Here is a 25,785-nt window from a genome sequence, read left to right on the forward strand (position 1 = left end):
ACATGCATTTTGCTTCGCGCGACGGCGTCCCTCGTCGCTCGTCGCTTGCCGCCATCGCCTTCGCGTTCGCGTGAGTTTTCGCATACATCTAGTCCAGGCTTTATGTGGCTGCTGTAGCCGAAGTAGACAACGCTGTTATATCACTGGCTCATATAACAGCGTTGTCTGTTTCGCTTAGTCGCTTAGTCGCCGTGGAGATTTTTCCTCCCCAAGGTACCCAGGTTAGCTCTTGCAGGTACAGGAAAACTATCGCAAGTGGCAGCAGTGCGAGCGTGCGTGCTCCATTATCTTGACACTCACATTTAGCAAGATAATTTTGTAACCAGCGTGCACAGCGCGATAATAGGACACCCTAACGAGCGATCTCTTCCCCATGCAGGAACCGCCAAGCCACGGCTCAAAATTAGCGACCTGCTCTGGTTGTTCAAGCGATATATGTCCTCTCCTGATGCTTACGAGGCCCAAAGTCCCATCGGCGAACCGGCGGACTGGTTTCTAGATCAGGTGTTACGGCTCCAGGAAAATGCGGCTGAGCCGCCCACATTCTGACTGAGGCCGCGTACAAAATCTAATTAGTGGTGAGATTTTCGCACTTTCCAAGCAGCTCAAGGTGTGCGAAATCAATCTAGAGCCGTCCTCCAAAGCATGCCTCAAAGGCTGACTGTGGCTGGGAGATGTAAAAATTATTTAAAGTAGTAAGTACGTCGAGAATGAACATAATCAGTCTCCTGCCCCGAGGGTAAGTGAAAGTCACGTATCTTTAAGGGTACAATACATACACTCGGGGACAAAAGTCTCGGGATCACATGCACCGCAAACGAAACCGATAGGTCTACCATTAGCCTCCGACTGGAGACCACATTTGTAGAGGCGGAAGACAAAATCCTGTTTTTTCACCCACCAGCCGGCGACTAATAGCAGACCTATCTAATTCGTTTACCGCACGCGCAATCCAGATACTTGTGTCCCGACTGTAACTGCCTGCGTGGATTGAAAGGTAAGCAATGTCAGCGGATGTGTGCGACATTTGCATATATGCACATTCACACTGTATTCAAGGCAGAGGCACACAAGTCTCAAAGGAAACATTTGGGTGCATGTATGCCCTACTCGGTCTTTTTATTAATAAGTGATTGTTTTGTTCCTACACTTTTCTTGATCGTAAGTGACGAACTTCTTGGCTCCACGCAGCAGGTCGTAGATGAAAAAGCACACACTGTTCACTTCGTCAATCTTGTCAAGGAGGACCCACATTTCGCAACCTGCATTTAGTAAAAACAGATTATGAAGGTATATCTTAAGTAGTAATTTGGTTTATTCATATAAGAAGTTCATATCTATATATGGGAGAGGTCTTTGTCCTGCAGTGGGCGTAGTCAGGCTGACGATGATGATAATATCTTAAGTAACAACACTGACATAGGTTGGCATTAATTGCTGTCTAGATTTCAAGTAAGAACATAGTTATTGTTAAAATGGTCTCCTTCATACCTCCCCCTCCTCTGAAGACTCAAGCCTCCTAGGGCGTCTTCAGGAAAACACCTGCACCCTTACATTGCCTACACGCACCACTATACTAAGACAAATGTCCATGGTGCAGCGAATCCCAACCCTAACACATATCACATGCACATATGTCCCCAAAAATTAGATGGCTCCCTTGAACGCTTCCTAAAGTAAAGGAAGCATGTGGGGCTCCTCATGAGAGGTAACGAAACTGTATAAGCTAAAGAGTGTTTTGAAATTTGGCCCTTAGTGAGAAGCTTTATAAATCTTACGATTCTCTTGTAGTTTCGCTTCTAAACTCCCCTTTGCGATCTCTCTTTCATATTTTCTAGTAAACGACTTTTGTAGCGATAGCTACATTACGGTAGCATTTAAAGCCTTCAGCGTGGCGCGCCACCCTGTGGCTGCGCCGCCACGCTGTCATATGGTGCGGAGCAGCTGCCGGCGGCGCGGCGTCGTGGCTGATCACGTGGTTCGTCATGTGGTTGGTTACGTGACCAAGTTCCACTCGGCCAGCTGTAGCTATCGCGTCACTCCAGGTTTAACCAGAGCTAAACCACCACCAATTTTTTACGATTATCCGCCTCACGCAACCATGGAACAATTTTTTCACCCTGGTGAATTCCCAAATGCCTTCAGGCCTCAAAGGTGGTGCCGTGCGCGTGGCAGCGTCGCCCCCGAACACAGTGTTACGAATGGCGACAGACCATCTGGATTGGCAACGGTGACAGTAAGTCTAGCCTTCTGGCAGAAAATGCTTATGCTCATTCAGGGTGACTCCCTAGGTGTTTCGGAGTGGCTTCGGGGGGGGGGGGGGGGGGGGGGGGGGATCACTCCTACGCTTGCCGCCAAGGACCACGCGGAATGGACCCAGGTGTCAGCTGATAACACTTAGCAAGCGTCGCCCGGTTGAATTATGGGACCCGAGAGAGCGGAGGCCTGAAAGACGGCGCCGAAGCGAGAGAGCGGCAGTTATCTTCCCCAATTGTCGTGACTATGTTGGGGCAAAAAAGGGGCCTCGTTTCCGGTGGAAGACGGCGTGCTGAGTACAGCGGCGGGCTAGCGGTTATCGTCCGCAACCTTTGCAAGCATCTCAAAGGAAGAACGACCTCTTTCGGCTTCTCGACCGGACCTTGCGATCTAGCCTGGCGCTAATGAAGAACAGGTGTCAGCAGCGCGTGGGAACCTACGACTGGCCATATAACATCACCTTTCGCAGTCGACGTGAACCCGATGGCATCCTCCTCTCTCCCAGGCTCGACATGTGACGGGGGCGTGTCCCCATGTGCGGTGGTGTGAGTTTGTGCGCGTGAATGAAGGTTTCAGGCCACTCCCACCCCGGCGAAGGTTTCCTCAACCTAGGTAGTTTAGGGACGAAGAACGTTGTAAACCTCGACAGCGAGGGCAGTGAAAAGGATCCTCTCTTAATATCCTTCATTCGGAGAGATCCACACATTTGATTCTCATGCTTGTAGAGAGACAGAGAGAGACAGACAGAAAGGCAGGGAGGTTAACTAGGCAGCGCCCGGTATGCTACCCTACACGTGGGAAAGGGAACGGAGGGAGAGATAGAAAGGGGAGAGAACAAAGCGATATGATCACTTTTCCACATGTCTGTTGGCCATTACTTGCAGGGTACACAGGGCACACACTCATAGTTCACAACCTTGCACTCAGTCCTGAGTCCTTTAAGCACTTGAGGAGTGCCTTCAAAGCTGTCCTCTGCGATGAAGGCTTACTCCAAGGACCCAGAATCTTGGCTTCAGTAAGGGGCCGAGAATCTAAACGGCGGAGTGTTGCAGCCAGGAGTAGACGCTCACGTATATAAACAGCAAGTCCGACTTCGACAATTTCATCCGGCCCACTGTCGCTGTACAGTTTTCCTCCTTAACGGAGTCCGACAACGTAAATCGAAGACGGGACCTGCGGTTCTGAACGAATCCTCATACTCAAGGGCCCCTCCGTCTCCAACTCTGGTGGCACCGGTGGCGGTGAAGCGCAATCCTCAACACTGGCGGCCTGCGATGGGCTTGGAGCCCCAACCTCAACAACTGGTGGCAGTGGTTGGATTAGAGTGCAATACCCAACACTGGTGGCCTGTCATAGGCTTGCACCCCCATGCCTCAACAATTGGTTGGGAGCGGTGTTATGGACCGGGTGACATATTGCTGCATTTGCGGGTGAGTGTTTGATTTTTGCTTTGGATCCTCCAGGCTTCAAATTCTGGGTTAACAATTTGAACTGCTGGTTGATCGAGTGTTTGTCTGCAGCACAGGGGTAGTTGCTCAGAATCACCATGAGGGAGCAAAGCCAATATTTAAAAGCATCGACCGTGGACCTGATGAAATTGTCGAAGTCGGACTTGCTGTTTATATGCGAGGAACTTTCAGTAGAATTACAGAGCAAAATAACAAAAAATGAACTATGTAAGACCATTTTCAAATACGCCGAGAATAACGACCAGCTTGTGGATACGTGGAACTTGGTACGGAAGGCTAAAGAGAAAGCCGGCCAGGAGAACAAAGCACGTGAAGATAATTATGGGGGAAGCTGATCTGGAGTGGGAAGAAGAGAAGGAACGCTCTAAGTGCGAAGCAAAAAGAGAAGAAAAGGAGCTAAAGCGATTTGAGCTTGCACTTGAGATTCGACCAGGCGTAGTCCAGAATGAAGGAGGCGGAACTTCGACAAAGGCAGAGCTACAGGAGCGTAAAAGAGCTCATGAAGAGACTATGAAGAAACTAGCAGCGGAGCTAGAAGAGCGTAACCTAGAGGCTGAGAAAGGCGGCTAGCAATGCTCAACGTGTTTAATGGGGATGAAGTAGCGAAGAGCGAGGCTATCTCTGTCCAGAAAGAGCCCTCAACTATCCAGCCTATCGCCGAGTTGGACAGACGGGACGCCGTAACACAATGGCGCACAACCGCCATGGCGGGTACACGACAAAGCGCGGCCAAAAGAAAGTGGCCAGAGATACTGTCACAGAGTTAGGTGCGTCTCCGCGACAGCTCGCTCAGAAAACGTCAGGAAAGAGCACGGATGGAGTCGTATAAAGCAGAGCCAAGAGAGAGTCCCCACAGTAGCCAAGCAGGCCTTCGCCCAGTTAGATAATTAGAAACTTGCGATTAAGGTTCATGAAACGGTGTCTAACCGGCGCGGACTGTTTAAAAAAAATAGCTCAGAAGACAGGCTCTGCAGTGAAAACAGAAACCGTCGCCGAGTTGGTTAAGCGCGACGACGCTAGAAAGGGGCCTGTAAAGGCGACTAACCGGCACGGGTGGAAAAGGGACCATTTCCCCAACGGTAGATGTTTCAATCACGAAACAGAGGGGAGCCCTAAAAGCATTCTTAATCGTGACAACTGCGAGTTAAGGCGTCACTGCGGTGTCAGTGAACACACCAGAGTTGTGGCTACGACAGCGAAGCTGGCGCATGAAGACTGCGGAGCTGTAGCTGTGCGGAAGCGCAGTATTGAAAGCAACATTGGGACAGAAAACGAGAGCCCGATTCTGAATGAGCAGTGCGCTTCTGGGGAAAGCACACAGAGCGATATGCAGGCGGCGGAGGACAACCTTTAGGGAAGCGAACTGGGGGCAGCTGAAGGTCCGTCTGTCAGCTGTGTGGAGCTGACACACTGCTGCGAAGGCAAGGAGGCCAGCTTTGAATTAGATGAAGGTTTCCGAGCTGCGACTGAAAAACTAGAGGAAGCTTGTTGTGATCAGGAGACGCACACGCAACAGTCTAGGCGGAAAAAAAAGGGCCATAACCCCTAAATTCAGGTGCGCAGACAAGTGCTAACGTTAGCACAGATAAAAATGCGGTAGAAGGGAAAGCAAAACCTTCCCGCATTGAACCTCGTAAATTTGCGGCCAAGGTTACTGCTCAGGCAAAATGCGCGGATTGCTCTCAACCTGAGCGCAGTAACAGAAGGGGAAGACTATATCTTGCAAGCCAAATAGGGGCGAGGTTTTGCTAAGGGCATCGGCCTGCGGGAAGACCCAGATTACCCCGATCTGACAGAAAGGCGGTAAGAAAAAAAGGAAAGTTACCCGAAAGATCAGAAGGTGCTAGGTTGTACGGCACTCGGCGCATGCGAGCACAGGGGCTCAGCAACACAGACCACGCATGCAGGAGTGTTCAGTGCGCGCAGTTGAGAAGAAGGATGAGTCCTTCACTTTCGGCACTGTTTTCCAGGAAGCGCACAGGGCGGAAGGGTAGCCGGGCTTGCTTGCGGCGAGAACAAAGAGCAGCTTCTCGCGCAGCAGTTACCCAGTCTCGACTTTGCATGTCCTATCAAGGCTTCCTGAGCGCGTCGACGTGGAGCGGAGACGACCGTAGCGGTCAGGAATGGCTTTCTTCAGTCAAGCCTTGACAGCAGGGCAATCAGTCAAAGCGCGGCCGCGTCTGAAAGGCTAATCCTTTAAACACAGGGGTGGTGAGTCAGCTTTCACCCCGCGTAGCCATTCGAAGTAGCTGTATTCCTCTCTTTTTGTGTTTGTGAAGTCGAGGAAGGAAAGGCTACTTTGTTTTAGGCTAACGATTCAGAGTTGATCGTACATGGTTGTATAACTTCGATAAAGGTTCTTGTGCCATTGACTTAGCAATGAAGGGTGTCAAGTTGCCCTGCTACCAAATGACAAGGGCGCTCACAGGAATGAAGCTAGAGTCGTGTAGATGAGACGTTGATTACTTAACTGGAACTGTTCGCGACAGACTCTTTTTGTCTCTGAATTTTGGCACATGTTTACTTTCGGGTGTTCAGTAGATTCGGGCGTGTAGAACATGGTTGAGATACCAAAGGTTTGTTGCTACATTAGCGACAGTGTAGCTAATGCATTGCAGAGGCAATGAAAGTACATGTATTTGTGCGCATTGGAGTACTTGTGTTTAGCGGCGCGTGATTAGCTAGCCGATTGTGTTGTTCGGAGATAAACCGAATCAACTGAGGCTGCAGAATTTTGTGGAGAATAGCTGTAGCAGCTTTGTGTACAGGTTATGGTGACAAGGCGCAGCACTGACTCAAGGAGTTTAAGAGAAGCCTTTTGCCAGTACGGGAATGAGTAAGGATTGTGATGCGCAGTCGCATATTTGAGACTTCAACTGGGACCGTTGATTCTCAGTCTCGAGCGTTCAAGCTTCTTTGAGAAGAACCTGTGGATTAATATGAGCGTGGGCCAAAAATTTAAGCAGACTTTCGATATTCGGGTGGTATAAGGAGATCAGAGCTTTCATTGATAAGGAATTGAGTTTCTTATCAAACTTTTGTAGGCTTTGACACAACCCCGCTTATCGTACAACATGGCAGTCTGTCATTGGCGATCTCAGATGGGACGCGGACGCTCGCTCTGGCCCTAAATTCGGACAAAATTGAGGGATCAGTATCCTGGAGCAGGATTTTGTTTGGCACTAGAGGGAAGCCTGATGGGTCCTTTTTAAATTTGTGGTTTAGCTTTCTACGCCGCCGGCGCCGCCGTCGAAAAATGGCCTTGCGCCGCCGCCGATGAATACCAAGCGCCGCGCCGCCGACGCCGCCGCCGCCGCCGACTAGAAACGACCGCCACGCCGCCGCCGTTCGAAACCGACACGGCGCACACCTCTATGCTCCGTATAGCCGCCATACTGGGTAAACTAAGGCGCCCCCTAGTGGCCGTGAAAATCGCCAATAGGAACGCGCATCCAGAATCTGGTCATGATTCGTTCCTACTGCATTTCGTCGCGCTAGCAAATGCTGAAATCCCAAGAAAGGTCAGTAAAATAGTCCCTACAAGCAGCAATGATGGAACCAGTGCAAACTAGAAAGAGCACAGAATAAAACGCACGCCATCTGGACATTCAGCACACAACAGCTTTTTGCGCCCTTCCCTCCAGATAAGTAGTGAAGTTGCCAACTACTGCAACTTACAGTACTCATATGTTAAGCATTATCGTTCGTTAGAATTAAAATCAATCTTCAACTAATGGCACTACCAGGGCATGGTGCCTAATCACCATCACAGCATTTCAACTTTTAACAAAACTGCTCGACGTAAAATGAGCCCCATTATTGATACTTGCCAAGAGTAGCAAGTCTGATGAAGCTATACTGTGTTCTTACCATTGTCACGATGCGGAACACGCAGTAAATCGCAGTTCTCGTATTCTGATGCGAGGAAGATGTACTGCAGTGACAGGATCTTGGCTGCAATAGAACGCGTTAATCAAATTTCATAAAACTGTAGTTTTAACCCCGCCGTCTCGCCATTGACGTCTCGAGTAATAAAATTAATTTTAACCACAACTCAGATTCAAATTAGGCGGCGTGTACTGCAGAAAGGGCTTTTGATAATCGCCCCTCTTTTACAAAATTTTTGAGACAGTCTATGGACTGTCTATAAACTTTTCTTTTCAAAATTGACATACATTCTATAGACAAATCAAATACTACTCTATAGGCAATAAAAATCCTACAGACGGTCTACAGAGACACTATAGATTTATGGTCATACACGTATAGCACGTTTTTAAGACTTGTCTTTAGACTGTCTTTAGACTATGAATAGGCCAAGTGAATATCTATAGGAAGCCACTAGAATCTATAAGAAGTCTGTAGAAAGTCTATAGACCCTTTTTAATACGGGTTACTAATAGAATCTCAAGACATTTACATTTGTGAAATTCCAATTGACATTGGGGCTTGCATTTCGGTGAATGCGCTCATTGGAGGTAACCTTAAAGTAGCAACTTAAAACGCTGCTACAGTTGTTTCATATTGTTTCATGAAGCTTTTACCTCGGCTGTCCTGTGCATGTCAGCTTATTTTCGATCTTTTTTTACATGATAGCTTTGACAATTTTGAGTCCTTCCATAGAACACGTGTTTTCGGCGAACCTACCTCAAAGCGATCGAAATCATTTGGAAGAGCGCCGGTCCTGATTATATCTTGTTTTGCATCATACGCTAAACGCATCTTGTCTGCGGTTGTGTGAGGTATGGGAACTGAAGAAATGAATTCTGATAGCCCGAGCGACGACAGCCATCCTGTTGTCAGCTGTTGCGCCGAAAGCTGCGTTTCGACAACACCAAGTGGCCACCTCCTCGTCGAGCCGCGCCGCACTCATGCAGCTATTTTTAGTGCTTTGTTTCAAAATAAAATACAAAAGGAAAGCAAAGATCTTTGCTGGCCGTGGCATCTGCCATCGTAATTGGAAGCACCTTAGCTACAGCCAACGGAAATAAAAGCAACAGGTAGAGCACAGGGAGGGTGAAAGAAAGAGGGAAGCGACAGAAAGAATGGGCGAGGCATGGTTTGGTTTATGGGGGTTTAACGTCCCAAAGAGACTAAGGCTATGAGGGACGCCGTAGTGAAGGACTCCGGAAATTTCGACCACCTGGTGTTATTTTACGTGCACTGACATCGCACAGCACACGGGCCTCTAGAATTTCGCCTCCATCGAAATTCGACCGCCGCGGCCGGGATCTAACCCGCGTCTTTCGGGCCGGCAGCCGAGCGCCGTAACCACTCAGCCACCGCGGCGGCTAAGGGCGAGGCATGAAGGAACTCAAGTCCCTAAATACTTTTTAGTTGCAAGCACCAATCGATTCGTCGCCAGGTCTCTCCCGTTAGTGACCCAGACCGCAGCGTGGCAGCACCGCAGTCACCAATCGCTATTCGCGGGATACCGAGGAGGTTATCCATAAAATAGTTGGAATTATGTGGGTTTGGGGTTTGGAAAGGGCAACCATGATTAAAAAGTTGCGTTAAGAAATCTCATTAGCCCCGCGTTTATCGATGCAAAATGTGCAAGAAATGCATACGGCAACTACGCCCGCGCCATGCAAGAGTTACCCATTGATTCGGCTCTGATGCATGACTGCAATTTCCCTTTTCCTCTGTTACGCGGTGAAGCCAGAGCGCCGTCTGTGCAGTGAATGAGCGACTAGAATGGTTGTAAACGAGAGCTAATCGGGAAACCGCAGCGAGTGCTGTAAATGAAGGTGCGCTAAGTGCAATACCCGAAAAAAACCTGTCCACACAAAGCGACTATCTCTGCCACGTGCGAAGGAATTAGTCCATGTGCCGCCTTTCTCCCGATTTTACTTGCCTGACTTACTGCTCATCGGGGTGAGGTGTAAGCGTTGCCCAACGAGTATCCTTCGGTGGTTTCCACGGTTGTGTACACTGTCCTGTTGACTCTGCAAAGAAACATCGTCGTTATCGTAGGGTGCAGGCATAAACGACACTCGGAATACAGCCGCATGTCTCCTTATTACAAATGCAACGTTGTGGGCTGTGCGTATCCAGCGGTTTTCCACGTTGCCTGTTATGGCACGAATGTGCAAAAAACTCGCTCTTCTCGGGGTTTAAAAGCCCGCATTTGTAGTCTTTGTGTCCCTGTTGGTGATGTAAAACTATTCATACTACTATCGATACAATCGATATCTTAGCCTCTATGCCACTATCCAGGGGGGAAAAAACTATCCATAGTACTGTAAACAGGCGACGCTTCTCCGCGTGTTGCGAGCACGAGGCACGCAAGTGTTGGTAACTATATGATAGGGCTCTCTGTTCTCGCAGTCCACGCGTCACCAAGCGCTGCAGAAATACCCTCCGTAAGGTCACTGGATGAAGTATTCAGAATATAATGTAAGACTCCATTTGTGCTGTTAAGAGCGTCCGTCGCCTTCCATAAGGCTTCCAACCGTCTGCAGACGCACCGTTAGGCTGCCTGCATCTGACCCGAAAACAGCAAAAATTATTACTTCAGCAGTTATGTGTGTCGGCAGTCGTGCTCTTGGAAATTTAACTGCGACTTGCAAAGCCGTAGAAGCTGGTGGTGGGGCCAGGCATGCCTGTACGGAAAGCTCAACGTCAGGATGCAGAATATGTAGGTAACTGCAGCACTGAGCCAGAACCGCTAGCGCTGATCTAATGGTTCGCCAGTGCCGGGAGTGGCAACCACGAGCAACGAACAGCCACCCTTTAGAATTCTGGAAGCCAGGCCAAATTTCTACAACTGCACTCTCTGAAGCGGCTATGAAGTGCTTGTGCGTACCAACAACCTCAGTACAACGAGAACACGTGTTCCCAGCTGCTGGGCCGATAGTTTGAAACACGAGAAAGAGATTGACAGGCCAGAAAGTTGACATGCTTGTGTTTCGCCACTAAAATGCCTGGCTATCACGTGATGACGGGAAGAAAGCTGTTACATGTGTACAACAGCTCTGAAACGAATTTCATCGCATTTTGAGATCTGAAAATAAAAGCATCAACAGCTAAATTCGATGATATGGTACTGCCGCGAAGCTTTGTGCTGTGTGTTTGTTCAACACTGGTTAGTCAATATGTATGCAGTGATGGCCACAGCTCAGACTTTCACAGCGGCGACAAATAATTTATTTCCTTCGCCAAAAAACTGTTGTGAAATTGCTTCAACTAAGTGGTTCTGATAGTGTCAATCAAAACGCCTTTGATAATAAAGCTTGTCCACAATTGCAAACCTATCGATAGAATTTTCAATAGCAAACGTTAGCGAAATATCTAATATTATCGATTGTACTATCGATAGGCTTTTTGTACTATCCATAGAAGACTGTCGAAACTATCGTTAACCAATTTGTCGATAGTTTCGCACCACTATTGTCCACAGCTGGCCAGCTCTTAAATGGCTACCAGAGCAGGTGAACGACATGGCTTACTTATTATCAGCTGTGATATCCGTGAAATGATGAAGAGCCGTGAAATTACGAATCACTAATGGTTACAAAACGCGTCGCCTGGATTTTCGCTTCTCTGAACTATACGGTTTACATTAAACCAACAGTGAGGCAGAGGTATAAATAACGCTTGGTTTCTCCGACAAAAACTTCCATATATATCAGGGCTTCATTATGATTATCATAAAACACTATTGAAAGAGTATGTTTTCCGAGCCGTGTTATGAAGATTCATTGACGAAACCACGTATTTTCTAACATCTCACAGAAGTTCACGATGCTCTATTTTTATGGTGCCGAAGCATTCTTCAGATTTCTGAGAAAAATATTTGCTCGCCCAAATTTAAAAATGAATACGGAAAGTAATACGGTATATAAGCAGTAGAGCCAACTAGCTCATGGCATACCGCTTCTGAAAGAGAAGAACACTTTCTATTAAATTTCTAAGCAGCAGTCATAATAAATCATTCGCAATGAAACTTCTCACGGACCTCTTTAAAAGCACATTTTCTATTTTATTATTCCTGAAACAAGTGGAATCAGCCGAAAACATGTTCTGGAGCTCACATACACATGCAATATCACGAAAAGACAGTTCCCGATCGAGGGCAAGCTTGTAGTGGTCTACTTAAGTAGTTTACATTGGGACAGAAATCAGCCTACAGTCTGGGTATAGAAAATATATTGTAACGTGCTTTGCGTAGACGACGAAGGAGAGATCAGAAGCGTAGAGGAAAAGGAAGCTGGTCGGTCTGATCGGTTTGAGCTCTGCGCCCCGTCACTAAATCTCTTAAATAAACACCCCAGACTCACTCAGTGCCTGCTGAGTACGTAACAGTTGTGGTGGACTTTGCTGGGTATCACCACGGATTCCCCTGTTCCTCGACGCAGCCGCAGAGTTGTCGGATTGCCACCACTTCCACTGGATATGCCTCAGGACGGCGGCGCCGAGCAAGCAGCACCCGCGGCGGGCCACTGGCAGCATCACCGCGAACCGCGCACCTTTGCTGGAAGGTCCGATGAAGACGTTGACGAGTGGTTGACAAATTACGAGCGGGTAAGTCGCTATAACGGCTGGGATGCCAGAGTGAGGCTAGCCAACGTCGTATTCTTTCTGGAAGCGACAGCGCTGATTTGGTTTGATAACCATGAAGACTCTTTTACCACGTGGGAACGTTTTATAGAAGAGGTAAAGAAATGTTTTGGTGACGGCTCTGCCACAAAGGAACGCGCCGAACAGACGTTGCTTCAACGGGCCCAATTACCTGGTGAGACTTGCACCATGTACATTGAAGAAATCGTAAAGTTGTGCAGGCTAGTGAACCCGCGGATGTCTGAAGAAGATAAGGTCGGACATTTACTTAAAGGGATTGCTGAAGATGTATACAACTTCCTTATTAGCAAAGACAGCTTGAAGTCGACGGCCGACGTCATCAAGCATTGCAGAGCATTCGAGGCTTTGAAGCTTCGTCGTATTGTGCCGAAATTTGGGCGCCTGGCGAATGCCACCTCCATCGCCAGCGTTGACGTCGCTGCTCCAGTGTCAATGGCTGACATGATTCGCCAAATTGTGCGCGAGGAACTCCTCCGGTATCAAGATCCTGTGCGCCGGGATGACGCCCAGCAAGATGGTTGCGCATTGCAGGCAGAGCCCGCAACACCATCTACTTCTTGGGTTCCAGCTGGCGTTCCGCAGAACTTCGCAGATCGGAGACCCCGCGAGGTGCATTCTGCCTACCAGTCTGTGGGAAGACGGCGTGCCTACACTTGGGACTTGGCGCGACAACAGCCTCGAGATGATTACAACCAACGTTCTGACCACGCTTGGCAAGCATCATACGTTGATCGCTGGCGACCGCCGCCTGTGTGTTACCGCTGTGGCATGACCGGACATATATCCCGATACTGCCGCCGACGAGGCCCGCTGCAACCAGACCATCGCCTGTGGCCGAACACTTCCCTCAACCCCGATGCGGACGTTCAGCGCCCAACGCCAACGTCCTCTTGGGGTAGCTACCGTGCGGCATTGCTGCGAAACACCTCGCCTGCCTCCGACCGCAGCCTGACACCACCACCTTCACGTCAGCGACGCTCACCATCTCCTCGACGCCGCTCGCCTCCTCCGGGAAACTAGACGGCGCGGCCGATGGAGGTGAGGCCGCCGGCGAGTCGATATCATCAATCCCTCTTCCCGTGTTTATGTTAAAGAACAAATCTGAAGTGCTTATCGACGGAATTTGAACTATGGCGTTAGTAGATACCGGTGCGACAGTATCTATAATGAGTTTGAACTTCAAGAATAGTTTGGGTCGAAAAGTAATGTTTGGTTGGGATCAGGCTGTGGTGTTTCGGGGTGTTGGGGGTGAAGCATTAGTTCCCCTTGGTGTCTGTTCTGCGAACGTTATTATCGGTGGTCAAGTGTTCAGGACTGAATTTGCTGTGCTGTCACGTTCCACACATGACGTTATACTTGGAATTGACTTTTTGCAGCAGTGCGGTGCCACATCAGACTGTCGTACTGGAGGGATTTCATTGGACGGAACTCTGATGTCGGCTCTTGTGGAAAGCTCCTCTCTTGATTTCGGAGCGTTCTCTGTGTCAGAGGACACAGTTGTGCCGGCGATGTCTGCCGGATTTGTGCCGGTTGTTTCATCGAAAATCATCTCCTATAACCCTGGCGATCGAGTGTGGTTGTGGACGCCGCTCCGGAAGCGCGGTTTGTGTCAGAAGCTCCTGTCCCACTACACTGGCCCTTTTGTTGTGCTTGAGCGCATCAGTTATTTGTACTACGTCGTCTCACGCCTTACTGACAGCGGCCGATGCTCACGAAAGACCCATGTGGTGCATATTGCTCGGCTCAAACGCTTCAGCCCTCGGGACACTGCTTAGCTCGCCGTGGGAGGCTTCGTCTGCGGAGGGGGAAGTGTAACGTGTTTTGCGTAGACGACGAAGGAGAGGAGATCAGAAGCGTAGAGGAAAAGGAAGCTGGTCGGTCTGATCGGTTTGAGCTCTGCGCCCCGTCGCTAAATCTCTTAAATAAACACCCCAGACTCACTCAGTGCCTGCTGAGTACGTAACAATATTAAGAAGCATCCCGTTAGGCCACAGTCAATTCCTTGTGAGCGACATACTCGGTCGTGATCGCTGAGTGCAATAGAGAATGTAACCATCTTTTACAGGGGTATTTACTAACTGTAAAACGTTCCTACAGACAATTTTCTTCCCTTTTTAGATGATCAGGCTCCAAGCGCGCTTCGAACACAGTGGCAGCATGGTATGCATCCTGGCCGCAGTAATTGACTTCAACGAGACAAAATCACAATACAAGAAATACAATACAAAAAATGCTTTCTCTGCAGTGTGGTTCGGCATCTGCTGTTTGTCCATTTAGTCCATTTAACCACAACGACCTCGCCCCGCCACAGTCAGTCACATTTCGACAGGAGACGGAATACAAAATAAGCAATACATGCCTGTTCACGAAGTGTGTTGTGTTGATTTCATGACACTGCCCTTAAATATGAAGACTCTTTCACGAACTAAACTTTGACTATTAAGCGTACACTTGTTTCTAAGACCTGATACATGCCTTCCTCTCTTTTCGAATACAATTCGGGCACTTACATTGTGTTAGAATAAGAGCTCTAGTGCAGAATGATGCCCATGACGCATTTCTCTTCGGGGTAAAACTCGAACATGCGGCCGTAGATGCAGTCTCCGTCCAAAAGGAACCCAGGGTCATGCTCGAACGAGCGTTGCAGCATCACGAAGTTACGTGGTTGGGATAGCGCCTGGGGCAGAAAAGTGTGCGGTTTGTTGAAAAAAAACAATAAGGAGAGAAGAAAAGAAAAGATTCCGCGTGTGATGAGGAGAACAAATGTCAATGGTGACCGTGTGTTACTCACCAGCACTGAGCTTTTCTCAAGTTCAGCCACCGTGTGATGAGGTGAACAGATGTCAATGGTGACCGTGTGTTACTAACCGCCAGGGAGCTTTTCCAAAGTTCAGCCACTATACTCGTGACCAGAGGTATTACGCATTCTGGGGAGCGTTCACTCCCACGCCGTCGCTGCTCTGGACCCCATTATTCACATTATTACAGGCCATGGGTATTCGTATCAGTCACATCGTTTAAGGTGCATAAAGTCTCTCATTAAACTATAGCTAGTATATGAAAAAAGAAAAAGAAGCAAGGCAATAAGAGGTGCCGCAGCTCTACATTAAAATCACTTAAACTGACCTTCATGCATTGCCTCAAAGCGACTGCCAGAGTGCTGGGAATGATTAAAAGCCAAGCTACAGGTGTTATAATGCTACCACCTCGCACGATTCTCGTACAGTGTTTGGGAGTTGCATTGCGACATTTATGGATTGCATGCATCAGTACATATATCATGTTTTTAGTAGGGCCAAATACCCGCTCTTGTCTTTTAACCCGAAACGGCTGTGGTTTGCGAAAAGAGGGTTTGTAGCGGGACATTCTCGCAAAGAGTTTGTAGGACGCAAGCCCTCACTGGCAGTCGTGTTTAGACTTTAAGCGAGTAAAATGCTTGAAAACAGTTGCTTTAGTTTTGATGCCGACCAGCGTGTATTGGGCATTTCTACGAAGAAGGTTTTCTGGCCGCGTTTAGTTCCGTGTATTTATTGGATTACGAGACAGTTGAAAATATTTGCTGGTTACTGTGGAATACCGATGTTCCACCCCGGTTTGGTGCAGGGCTTGAGCATGATGCTAGTGCGCGTACTCGCAACCAATACGCACACGGAGCGGCGCTACGCCTGCATCGTGCATTTAATCCGGACCAGAATGGCTGTTGCGACTTCCTAATGTGTACAGCGAGTACAGCAAAAGGAACAGGTTACTTCCAGAAGTTCGGCATCAGCGAAGCGCATAACCTATTTTTCTTATGCTCGTGTACTGTGCGATGTCAGTGCACGTTAAAGAACCCCAGGTGGTCGAAATTTCTGGAGCCCTTCACTACGGCGTCCCTCATGGCCTTATTCCCTTTGGGATGTTTTTAAACACCCGTAGACCAAAACCAAACTTATTTTTCTTACTTTCCGCACACAACCTGGAGCGCTTGCCTACACTTGGCGGAGATGGGCAAGCAGGAAAGCCCTGGGTGAGCAGGCGATCTACGTCCTATTGTCTTAGTCTGACTCCACAGTCAAGGTTTCGACGAAAGATCGTCTGGTCAAGCATGGGATGAAGTGAATCACCATCACTGACCAAGTCTGAAGAAGCACAGACGTTTCAGAACCGCATACGGATTCCTTGTTTACTGGGTTGGATAAGGAATCGTCATTTATGTAGCCAGCTGAGCCAGTTAACAAATACCGGTACGTGCTTCAACCTCACTTTTTTTCTAAACGACTTGATCATCAGTGGAAGATCCAAGAGATTAAATGTCGGACAGATATATAATGAGTGGAACAGGCTGCCAGCCGGCGTCACTGAGTGTTGCATGGAAAGTCAATTCGGCGCATTCTTATCAGATGTGTGACATGGCGCGCAGTTCTCTTGCGCGTCTTTGCATTTAATTAGTGCATTGTATTTATGGAGCGCGGTTGTCCTCCTTCAGTGCATGTTTTTCCTTATCCATTGCAGCAATAACTACATTACAGTAGCACTTCGAGTCTTCAGCGTGGCGGCGCTGCCTTCCTGTGGCGCCGCCGCCACGCTGTCACGTGGTTAGTCAGGTTTTGCGGAGCAGCTGCCGGCGGCGCGGCGATGTGGCTGATCACTTGGTTCGTCACGTGGTCGGTCACGTGAGCAAGTTCCACTCGGCCAGCTGTAGCTATCGCGTCACTCCAGGTTTAACCAGAGCTAAACCACCGCCAAATTTTATTTGTGTCACTGTACTTTTGTTATGTGCACTTTCGGCCAAACGAGCAGAAGTTATTGTGTTTCTCCCCCTTCAATAATGCCTTCGGGCGCTGCAGGTCTCTGTAATACATAAATAAATGCTCTACGTGATGCAACGAGGGCGCCTAGACGGCCGGCATAGTCCCTTTTGTCGGTTCATCGTAGCTGGCGCCGAATGAATGATTAATGATTTTCGCAGCCGCCGGGATGAAACGTTCTTTTCCTTGGCTACAATAGCGGCGTTGTCCCAGTCAATCTAGAGAGTAAGTTCATGTGCATGCTCGGCAAGGGTGTTCGTCGTGTGACTATTGTTTCTGACAGAACGCGTGTGCTCCTTGAGCTGTCTTGAAAACTTTCCTGTTTAACCAATGTATGATCGGTGCCAATCAGCGCATAGTATCTTGTACACAACACCTGGCAACGAGTCCATAGGCAATCTGTCTTCCAGCTTCCGGCAAGCTGCTTCCGGAGCATGCTGGTCGGTATGTGGGCAATGCGCCTATCGTGTTTCGAAAATACGCGTGATAGTGTTTTCCTGATTCCCTGGACGTAGGCGATGGTTGCACGGGCATGGGATGTATTGCTGTTCTGTATTCTTGGCTGCAGTAGCGTTCGTGGTGTCCGTCCCTCTTCTGTCCTTGTCTTTAGCGCTGGTTAACGTGTGCCCTGAATCTAAAGGGCACCAACTAGCCCTGCTTTCCGCTTTAAATGCAATATGCGCGTCTCAGTTTTGCAGATAAAACGCCTAGGGTACCCGCTACAGGTTAGCTCAGAGTGGATCATTCTTAACACGCTTTTCAATGCATCGCCATCTGAACAGACGCGTGCGACGCGCGTTATCATGGACGACAGTGCTACAGACGACTTGTGGCAGACTGGCTGGCAAGATGAAAACTTAAGATAACCACTTGTGTGTGCGCGATTCCTGCATACTGAGAAGGAGAGAGCATACTCGTCCCGGTAAACTGTCACATTTAAGAAAGGTAGCAAGCTGTCTTTCTCGAGTTCTACGGTGAACTGTATATGCGCATTCTGGCCGCTCAGGCTATCCAGGAAGCGTGGGGCGTCTTAATTCTTCAAAATGCAAGAACAGTTGTCCACACAGTCTGACTCTGCAATGAAGTTATTGTGACATACTGCGCCAAATCTGCTCAAACGCATCGTTGTTCAATACGTATGTATGAATAGACTGTGCTGAGTTGTTTCTCAATTGCTGCAATGGTTTCCGAGAAAAACTGAATCCCTACAAGTTTCACAGTAAGACTGCAGCGGCCTGTGAACACACATCTTGATTTATATTTGTAGATTATCGGCGTAGTCCAAAAATGACGAGCTAAAAATGCGAGTCTAGCAGATGGCACCTACTATGTGGCGACTAAACAATATTAATTTGAAGACTTTATTCTCATTAACAGTAAATGCTTATGAAACTGTTACTGTACATGTGGTCGTGGGCTTGCAATTAGGCTTTCATTAGTAATTATTTTTTCCTCGCAAAGCACAGCCATTAACATCGTTTAAGGACTGCAGCAATAGTGGTTCATTATTACAAAAAATACAAGATGGAAGGAAGGTGTTGTGAGCCCCGGCAATTCCTATTTAATATGTGAAGCGCCCAAGCTGCGGCCAGCGGAAATCCTCCATCCTCTAAATCCTAACCTCTCCCTGCCGGCAGACGGGGAAGTTCAAAGGGAAGCGATAGCGATAAAGGACGGGAAAGGGCTTTATACATTGTTTACAATATTTACAGAATATGAAAAACAAGTCACTTTGTCTTCCGCTCTATTATGGCTATACAGAAAGCACAGAAAGTGGGCACGGCGAGGCCTTCAGAATGAAGCCAGCTGAACCTTTTGTCCTGTTCTTACAGGCCTTCCTGTGCCATGCTTCAACATCGGATCACGCCTCAAGTACGTGCTATGTTGCCGACAGCTACGATGGTCATCTTTTGCGGCTGCCTGCGTGGAAAGCTACCGCATGGAACGGACTGGCGCATGCGCTCCCTGGGACTACAACTTCGTCGATGATAACGGACCGCACTGGCTATTTAAGCTCAGTCTTCATCGAGCATTCGTGTGGGCACGGCGAGGCCTTCAGAATGAAGCCAGCTGAACCTTTTGTCCTGTTCTTACAGGCCTTCCTGTGCCATGCTTCAACATCGGATCACGCCTCAAGTACGTGCTATGTTGCCGACAGCTACGATGGTCATCTTTTGCGGCTGCCTGCGTGGAAAGCTACCGCATGGAACGGACTGGCGCATGCGCTCCCTGGGACTACAACTTCGTCGATGATAACGGACCGCACTGGCTATTTAAGCTCAGTCTTCATCGAGCATTCGTGTGGGCACGGCGAGGCCTTCAGAATGAAGCCAGCTGAACCTTTTGTCCTGTTCTTACAGGCCTTCCTGTGCCATGCTTCAACATCGGATCACGCCTCAAGTACGTGCTATGTTGCCGACAGCTACGATGGTCATCTTTTGCGGCTGCCTGCGTGGAAAGCTACCGCATGGAACGGACTGGCGCATGCGCTCCCTGGGACTACAACTTCGTCGATGATAACGGACCGCACTGGCTATTTAAGCTCAGTCTTCATCGAGCATTCGTGTGGGCACGGCGAGGCCTTCAGAATGAAGCCAGCTGAACCTTTTGTCCTGTTCTTACAGGCCTTCCTGTGCCATGCTTCAACATCGGATCACGCCTCAAGTACGTGCTATGTTGCCGACAGCTACGATGGTCATCTTTTGCGGCTGCCTGCGTGGAAAGCTACCGCATGGAACGGACTGGCGCATGCGCTCCCTGGGACTACAACTTCGTCGATGATAACGGACCGCACTGGCTATTTAAGCTCAGTCTTCATCGAGCATTCGTGTGGGCACGGCGAGGCCTTCAGAATGAAGCCAGCTGAACCTTTTGTCCTGTTCTTACAGGCCTTCCTGTGCCATGCTTCAACATCGGATCACGCCTCAAGTACGTGCTATGTTGCCGACAGCTACGATGGTCATCTTTTGCGGCTGCCTGCGTGGAAAGCTACCGCATGGAACGGACTGGCGCATGCGCTCCCTGGGACTACAACTTCGTCGATGATAACGGACCGCACTGGCTATTTAAGCTCAGTCTTCATCGAGCATTCGTGTGGGCACGGCGAGGCCTTCAGAATGAAGCCAGCTGAACCTTTTGTCCTGTTCTTACAGGCCTTCCTGTGCCATGCTTCAACATCGGATCACGCCTCAAGTACGTGCTATGTTGCCGACAGCTACGATGGTCATCTTTTGCGGCTGCCTGCGTGGAAAGCTACCGCATGGAACGGACTGGCGCATGCGCTCCCTGGGACTACAACTTCGTCGATGATAACGGACCGCACTGGCTATTTAAGCTCAGTCTTCATCGAGCATTCGTGTGGGCACGGCGAGGCCTTCAGAATGAAGCCAGCTGAACCTTTTGTCCTGTTCTTACAGGCCTTCCTGTGCCATGCTTCAACATCGGATCACGCCTCAAGTACGTGCTATGTTGCCGACAGCTACGATGGTCATCTTTTGCGGCTGCCTGCGTGGAAAGCTACCGCATGGAACGGACTGGCGCATGCGCTCCCTGGGACTACAACTTCGTCGATGATAACGGACCGCACTGGCTATTTAAGCTCAGTCTTCATCGAGCATTCGTGTGGGCACGGCGAGGCCTTCAGAATGAAGCCAGCTGAACCTTTTGTCCTGTTCTTACAGGTTAGTAAACAACAAAAATGTTTTAGAAGTGATGATAGGTTCATTATTGTTCTGCCGTGCCCCACAGTGTGTGTTGATCTTGTACTGGAATGTATCTCATTGTTGTTGATACTTGCTGGTGATGTTGAGCAAAATCCTGGGCCTGATACTGTCGAAAAAATGTTCAGTGAGCTCTTGAAAGGACAGAAAGCGCTCATTGAGGATATGAGGCAAGTTAAAGAAAACCAGAGTTTGCTTTCCCAGCAATTTGATAAAGTGAATGAGAAGATGCTAGAAATTGAGAGCAATTTATTGAATATGCGCAAAAAAGAAGAAAAACTAGAAGCATTGGTGCATGACCTGGGAGTAACTATCCGTTCACAGCAACAGAAAATAGTCGAGATGGAAGACCGAGGCCGACGAAATAATCTTCTCGTATTCGGAATATCGGAAACTGATAGTGAAACTAGCGTCGAACTTAAGAAGAAAGTATTGGACGATGTGTTCCACGAACGCCTTGGTGTCAGAGTTAACACGGTAGAACGGATACACAGGCTCGGAAAGAGGGGTGTGGACAAGGTGCGCCCAGTGATCGTTCGTTTCTTCGACTACAATGAAAAAATGAATTTATTTAGGAACTGCAAGAAACTAAAGGGCAGCAATACTTCTTTATCACATGATTATTCCCAGGCGACTTTACATAAGCGTAAGAAACTGTGGGCAAGTGCACAGCATGAGAAGGACAATGGCGCAAAGATTCGGCTCGAGCATGACAGGCTTTTTATTGATAAAGAGGAATTTGTCTGGGATGATGACAACCACTGCCGCGTGAGGGTAGAACGCACGCTTGCTACTGTTAATAAAAACGAATGACAGTTTGGGACAAAAGAAAGAAATTTTACATTGATAAATTTGAATGCACGCAGTCTCCTGAATAAAACTACTGAGCTAGAACACATTATCATGCTTTACCAGCCAGATGTCATTGCAGTAACAGAAACATGGTTGCGTCCTGAAATAACTGATAGTGAGATAGTACCACCTACGTATCGAATGATACGTAAGGATCGTGACACGCGCGGTGGTGGTGTGGCGCTTATTTTTAAAGAAGGAATCGAATTTGTTCTTATGAAGGATTGCCCTAACACGGAGAGCATCTGGTGCCGGATAAAAGTTGGTGTTTCTTCTTGTGTTATTGCCGCAGTATATCGACCCCCCAGTGCCCCTATTACATTTCTTGAATCGTTACAAGAATACGTTTCAAATAATGTACCTAGAAACGCAAGTGTGATCATTGCCGGTGATTTCAATTTGCCTAGTATATCTTGGGAGTCACTTGATGCAGGCACAACTGATGCTAAACACTGTGAGGTCATGTTAGACATTGCTTTTAATAATGATCTCACGCAAATTGTCAAACGCACAACAAGGATTGGAGCAAGTACGGAATCAATACTGGACTTGGTTTTTGTAAACAGCAAAATAACTGAATATGATGTGTCCGTTAAGGAAGGGCTTTCTGACCATAACCTTGTTTTAGTTTCTTTCAAACGGCTTAGACCACCGGAAAAAACGAAAAGGCTAACTATTTCTGTTAACGATTTTTCGAATGCTGATGATGTCAGCATCATAGACTACTTGGAAATGACCTTGGATTCTTACCACGGGGAGGATGACGTCAACACTTTGTGGGAGAGGTTTAAAAATATAATCAGGTACTGCCTGCAAAAGTTTGTTCCGCAACGTCAAAAAACGATAAAGAAACGTAACCCTTGGATAAATCGTGAGATAATCCAGCTAAAGCGAAGGATAAAGCGGAGAAAACGCAACAGAGTAAGGAATCAAAATGAAATTTCGCGCCTATCTTCGATACTTAAAGAGAAGTTATTGACAGCAAAAGATAGGTATTTTTCCGAAAAGCTCACCCAATTTATGAAAACCTCCCCACAGCGTTTTTGGCGTCACCTTTCACCCTCGAGGGAAAAAATGGAGTTTCTTACAGTGGATGGTTGTGTTGTTACTGATAAATCAGAAATCGCTAACAGATGTAATGCCTATTTTCATTCTGTATTTAGCCCTTCTAACTCTATGCCCCAGAATTCAATAAGCGGATCATGCTCCAAACCGTCTGACACACCCGCTATTACATTGTCCCATGAAGGAATATTTTCCCTCCTCCTTAATTTAGATACAAAAAAGTCTTCCGGTCCTGATTCTATTCCTAATGAGTTCCTAAGAAGATACGCGGAATGGATCGCAAAATATTTAATTATCATATTCAATGCATCACTGAAGCAACATTCCTTGCCAAATGACTGGCTGCAGGCTAGGATAGTTCCAGTACACAAATCTGGAAGCAAGCACGTTCCCGACAATTACAGACCTATTTCTATCACCTGCTCCTGTTGCAAGATGCTTGAGCACGTCGTGGCAAACTGCTTATCCAAATATCTTGAGGACACGAACAAACTAAATCCCAATCAACATGGTTTCAGGCGGAAGCTCTCTACTGTTACCCAACTTGTTGAAACACTGCATGATTTTTCAAAAGCCTTAAACAACAGAGACCAAGTGGATGCAGTTTGCCTAGACATGTCTAAAGCATTCGACCGTGTACCCCATGATGAACTTCTTAACAGGCTCATTGACTTAGGCATAAACACAGATATTGTGTACTGGATTAAAGCTTACCTTACTAATAGAACCCAGTATGTGGAGGTAGACGGTGCGAAATCTGACGTCCTGGGTGTACCCTCAGGTGTCCCTCAGGGGTCTGTGCTGGGGCCCATATTATTTTTATGCTATGTTAACAACATCGCAGTCTCACTTCCTCCTCAAATAACAGTCCGGCTATTTGCGGATGACTGTTTAATATACTCAATCATATCAAAGCCAGAAGACCAGCTCACAATAAATTTGGCGTTGAACTCCATTAATCAATGGTGCGCAGCTTCTAGAATGAAAATTAATTATACGAAAACATCATATATTACACTGACAAACAAAACCAAAAATATTTTTTCATTTGGTTATGAAATAGATGGGCGGAATATAACATGTGTCAACTCCTTTAAGTATTTAGGTGTCACTATATCATCTAATCTAAGTTGGAATTTACATATTGACAACTTATGTTCAAAAGCTGAAACTAAGTTGTGGTACCTTAGAAGAAAACTGAAACTTGCATCCACAAAAGCAAAACTAACTGCCTATCTCGCGCTGGTACGTCCGACACTGGAATATGCAAGCGTCATATGGGATCCGTATCAGTCAAATCAAACGTATAAGATTGAAAAAGTTCAAAGAAGGGCCGCCATGTTCATTCTGTCAAAATATAGATATACTGATTCCGTGACTGACATGCTGCAAGAATTACAACTTCCTTCACTGTCGAAACGAAGGAAGATCGCCCGGCTAAAATTTCTTTATCTTTTGCGCAATAATCACTTCAACTTAAACACAAGCTGCTATTTGCAACAGCGTTCGTGTCGCCCTGTAAGAAGCTCCCACAGTTACCAGATTACACCCATGATGGCCCGTATTAACTGTTTTAAATACTCCTTTTTCCCGAGAACAATAACAGAGTGGAATTCCCTGCCTCAGACCTTTCTGCAAATAGACAATCTCCCCCAATTTGAAAATTGCTTGTACCGTCACTTACCTGAATAGACATCCTTGTAATTTTGTTTTTCTTTTCATACGTTTTGTTTCCCTACTGCTATTTTATGGTTGTAAGCTAAAATATTTACCCGCTAGCGTTTGTGCTTTAGGTCTGTATCTGCAGTGCAGGACAGCTGTGTTGCGATGACTGTCGTTTTCAATTTGACTATTTTGAATTGTGCACTGTTCATACTTGTGGCTGTGTGACATAACTTACATATGTATCTGTTTTCACCCTGTAACGGCCTACGGCTGACAGTATCAATAAATAAAAATAAATAACTTAAAACTGCTGTGCACAAATATCAGCCATGCTTAGAATAAAAGAAAATGTACAAGTACTCTCGCAATAATTGCAGTTATGATAATACTGATATGCAGATGCTGCTGTGTGCCTTCAGCATTTCTTCGGAAAACCAGGGTAAAGTCTTAGAGGTGACGTCATAGGAAAGCCATAGGGGCAAGCAAAGGCGATTTTTTTTTCTTTAGAGGTGGCTGGGTGACGCAATAATGAATTGCAGTATCATTTTTGAGGGCTTTGCGTGTATGTTAGACACAAAATAAGGTGTTATATACGACAAAAGAGTACTGACTCTACATTGTAACAGTAACCCAGCTCAGTAACGAGTAGCAGGGACCGTTTACCTCGGACAACAGAAGATATTCTCAATCACTGTATTACAGGAGTAATAATTTTCCTTTCCAGTCTATACTATCCAAGTTCTTTTTCCACCGGTCACCACCAAAGGTGCGCCTTTCCGTTGCTATAAAACAGGCAGTAGACTGTTTTCTTGCACAAGAGCACATGATCCAGAATGAAGTGACCCGCCGCAGTGGCTAAATGGTTAGGGCGCTAGGCTACTGAGCCGGAGTACCCGGGTTCGAACCCGAGCGCGGCGGCCGCGTTTCGATGGAGGCGAAACGCAAAAAGGCGCCCGTGTGCTGTGCAATATCAGTGCACGTTAAAGATCCGCAGGTGGTCGAAATTATTCCGGAGCCCTCCACAACGGCACCTCTTTCTTCCTTTCTTCACTCACTTCCTCTTTTTTATCCCTTCCTTACGGCGCGGTTTAGGTGTACGCCGATATGTGAGACAGATGCTGCGCCATTTCCCTTTCCTCAAAGCCAATTTTTACAAGATAAAGTGATAGTTTTTCTGGGTGAGTGAATACATAACCAAGGGTAATATCTTCAAGGCCCTTCAAGGCTACCCACGCTACGAGACTTCATATGGGCTCTCAGATGTTTAATGTGTGTTGCGTTTGGCCATGGACGCCTAAGGGTTACCTTAAAGGAGTCTTGATGCTCCGACAAGTAGGGTTTCAGCTCAGGCAAGTTGGTGCCCGCCGTAGAGAACGAACAGACCAT

At 47.5% G+C, this 25,785-nt stretch overlaps 1 protein-coding gene across 1 annotated transcript; it reads right to left on the reverse strand.

Annotated features, from left to right (window-relative positions):
• Nucleotides 1-1,043: 1,043 nt before the first annotated feature.
• LOC144123738 (uncharacterized) lies at nt 1,044-25,785 on the reverse strand. Its single transcript, XM_077656506.1, has 5 exons — nt 25,705-25,785; nt 14,856-14,985; nt 7,596-7,691; nt 1,149-1,262; nt 1,044-1,048 (listed from the first exon to the last, which is right to left on the reverse strand). The coding sequence occupies exons 1-5, from the start codon at nt 25,783-25,785 to the stop codon at nt 1,044-1,046; spliced, it is 426 nt and encodes a 141-aa protein (XP_077512632.1).

This window comes from Amblyomma americanum, chromosome 3 (assembly GCF_052857255.1).
Source record: "Amblyomma americanum isolate KBUSLIRL-KWMA chromosome 3, ASM5285725v1, whole genome shotgun sequence".
Lineage (NCBI taxonomy): Eukaryota > Metazoa > Arthropoda > Arachnida > Ixodida > Ixodidae > Amblyomma > Amblyomma americanum.

Coding starts and splice junctions, on each gene's coding strand:
- LOC144123738 (XM_077656506.1), bottom strand. CDS start 25,785: ATGGTCTGTTCGTTCTCTACGGCGGGCACCAACTTGCCTGAGCTGAAA. Junction 14,986..25,704: donor AGCATCAAGACTCCTTTAAG/GTAACCCTTAGG, acceptor TTTCTGCCCCAG/GCGCTATCCCAACCACGTAA. Junction 1,263..7,595: donor TGTTCCGCATCGTGACAATG/GTAAGAACACAG, acceptor TACTAAATGCAG/GTTGCGAAATGTGGGTCCTC.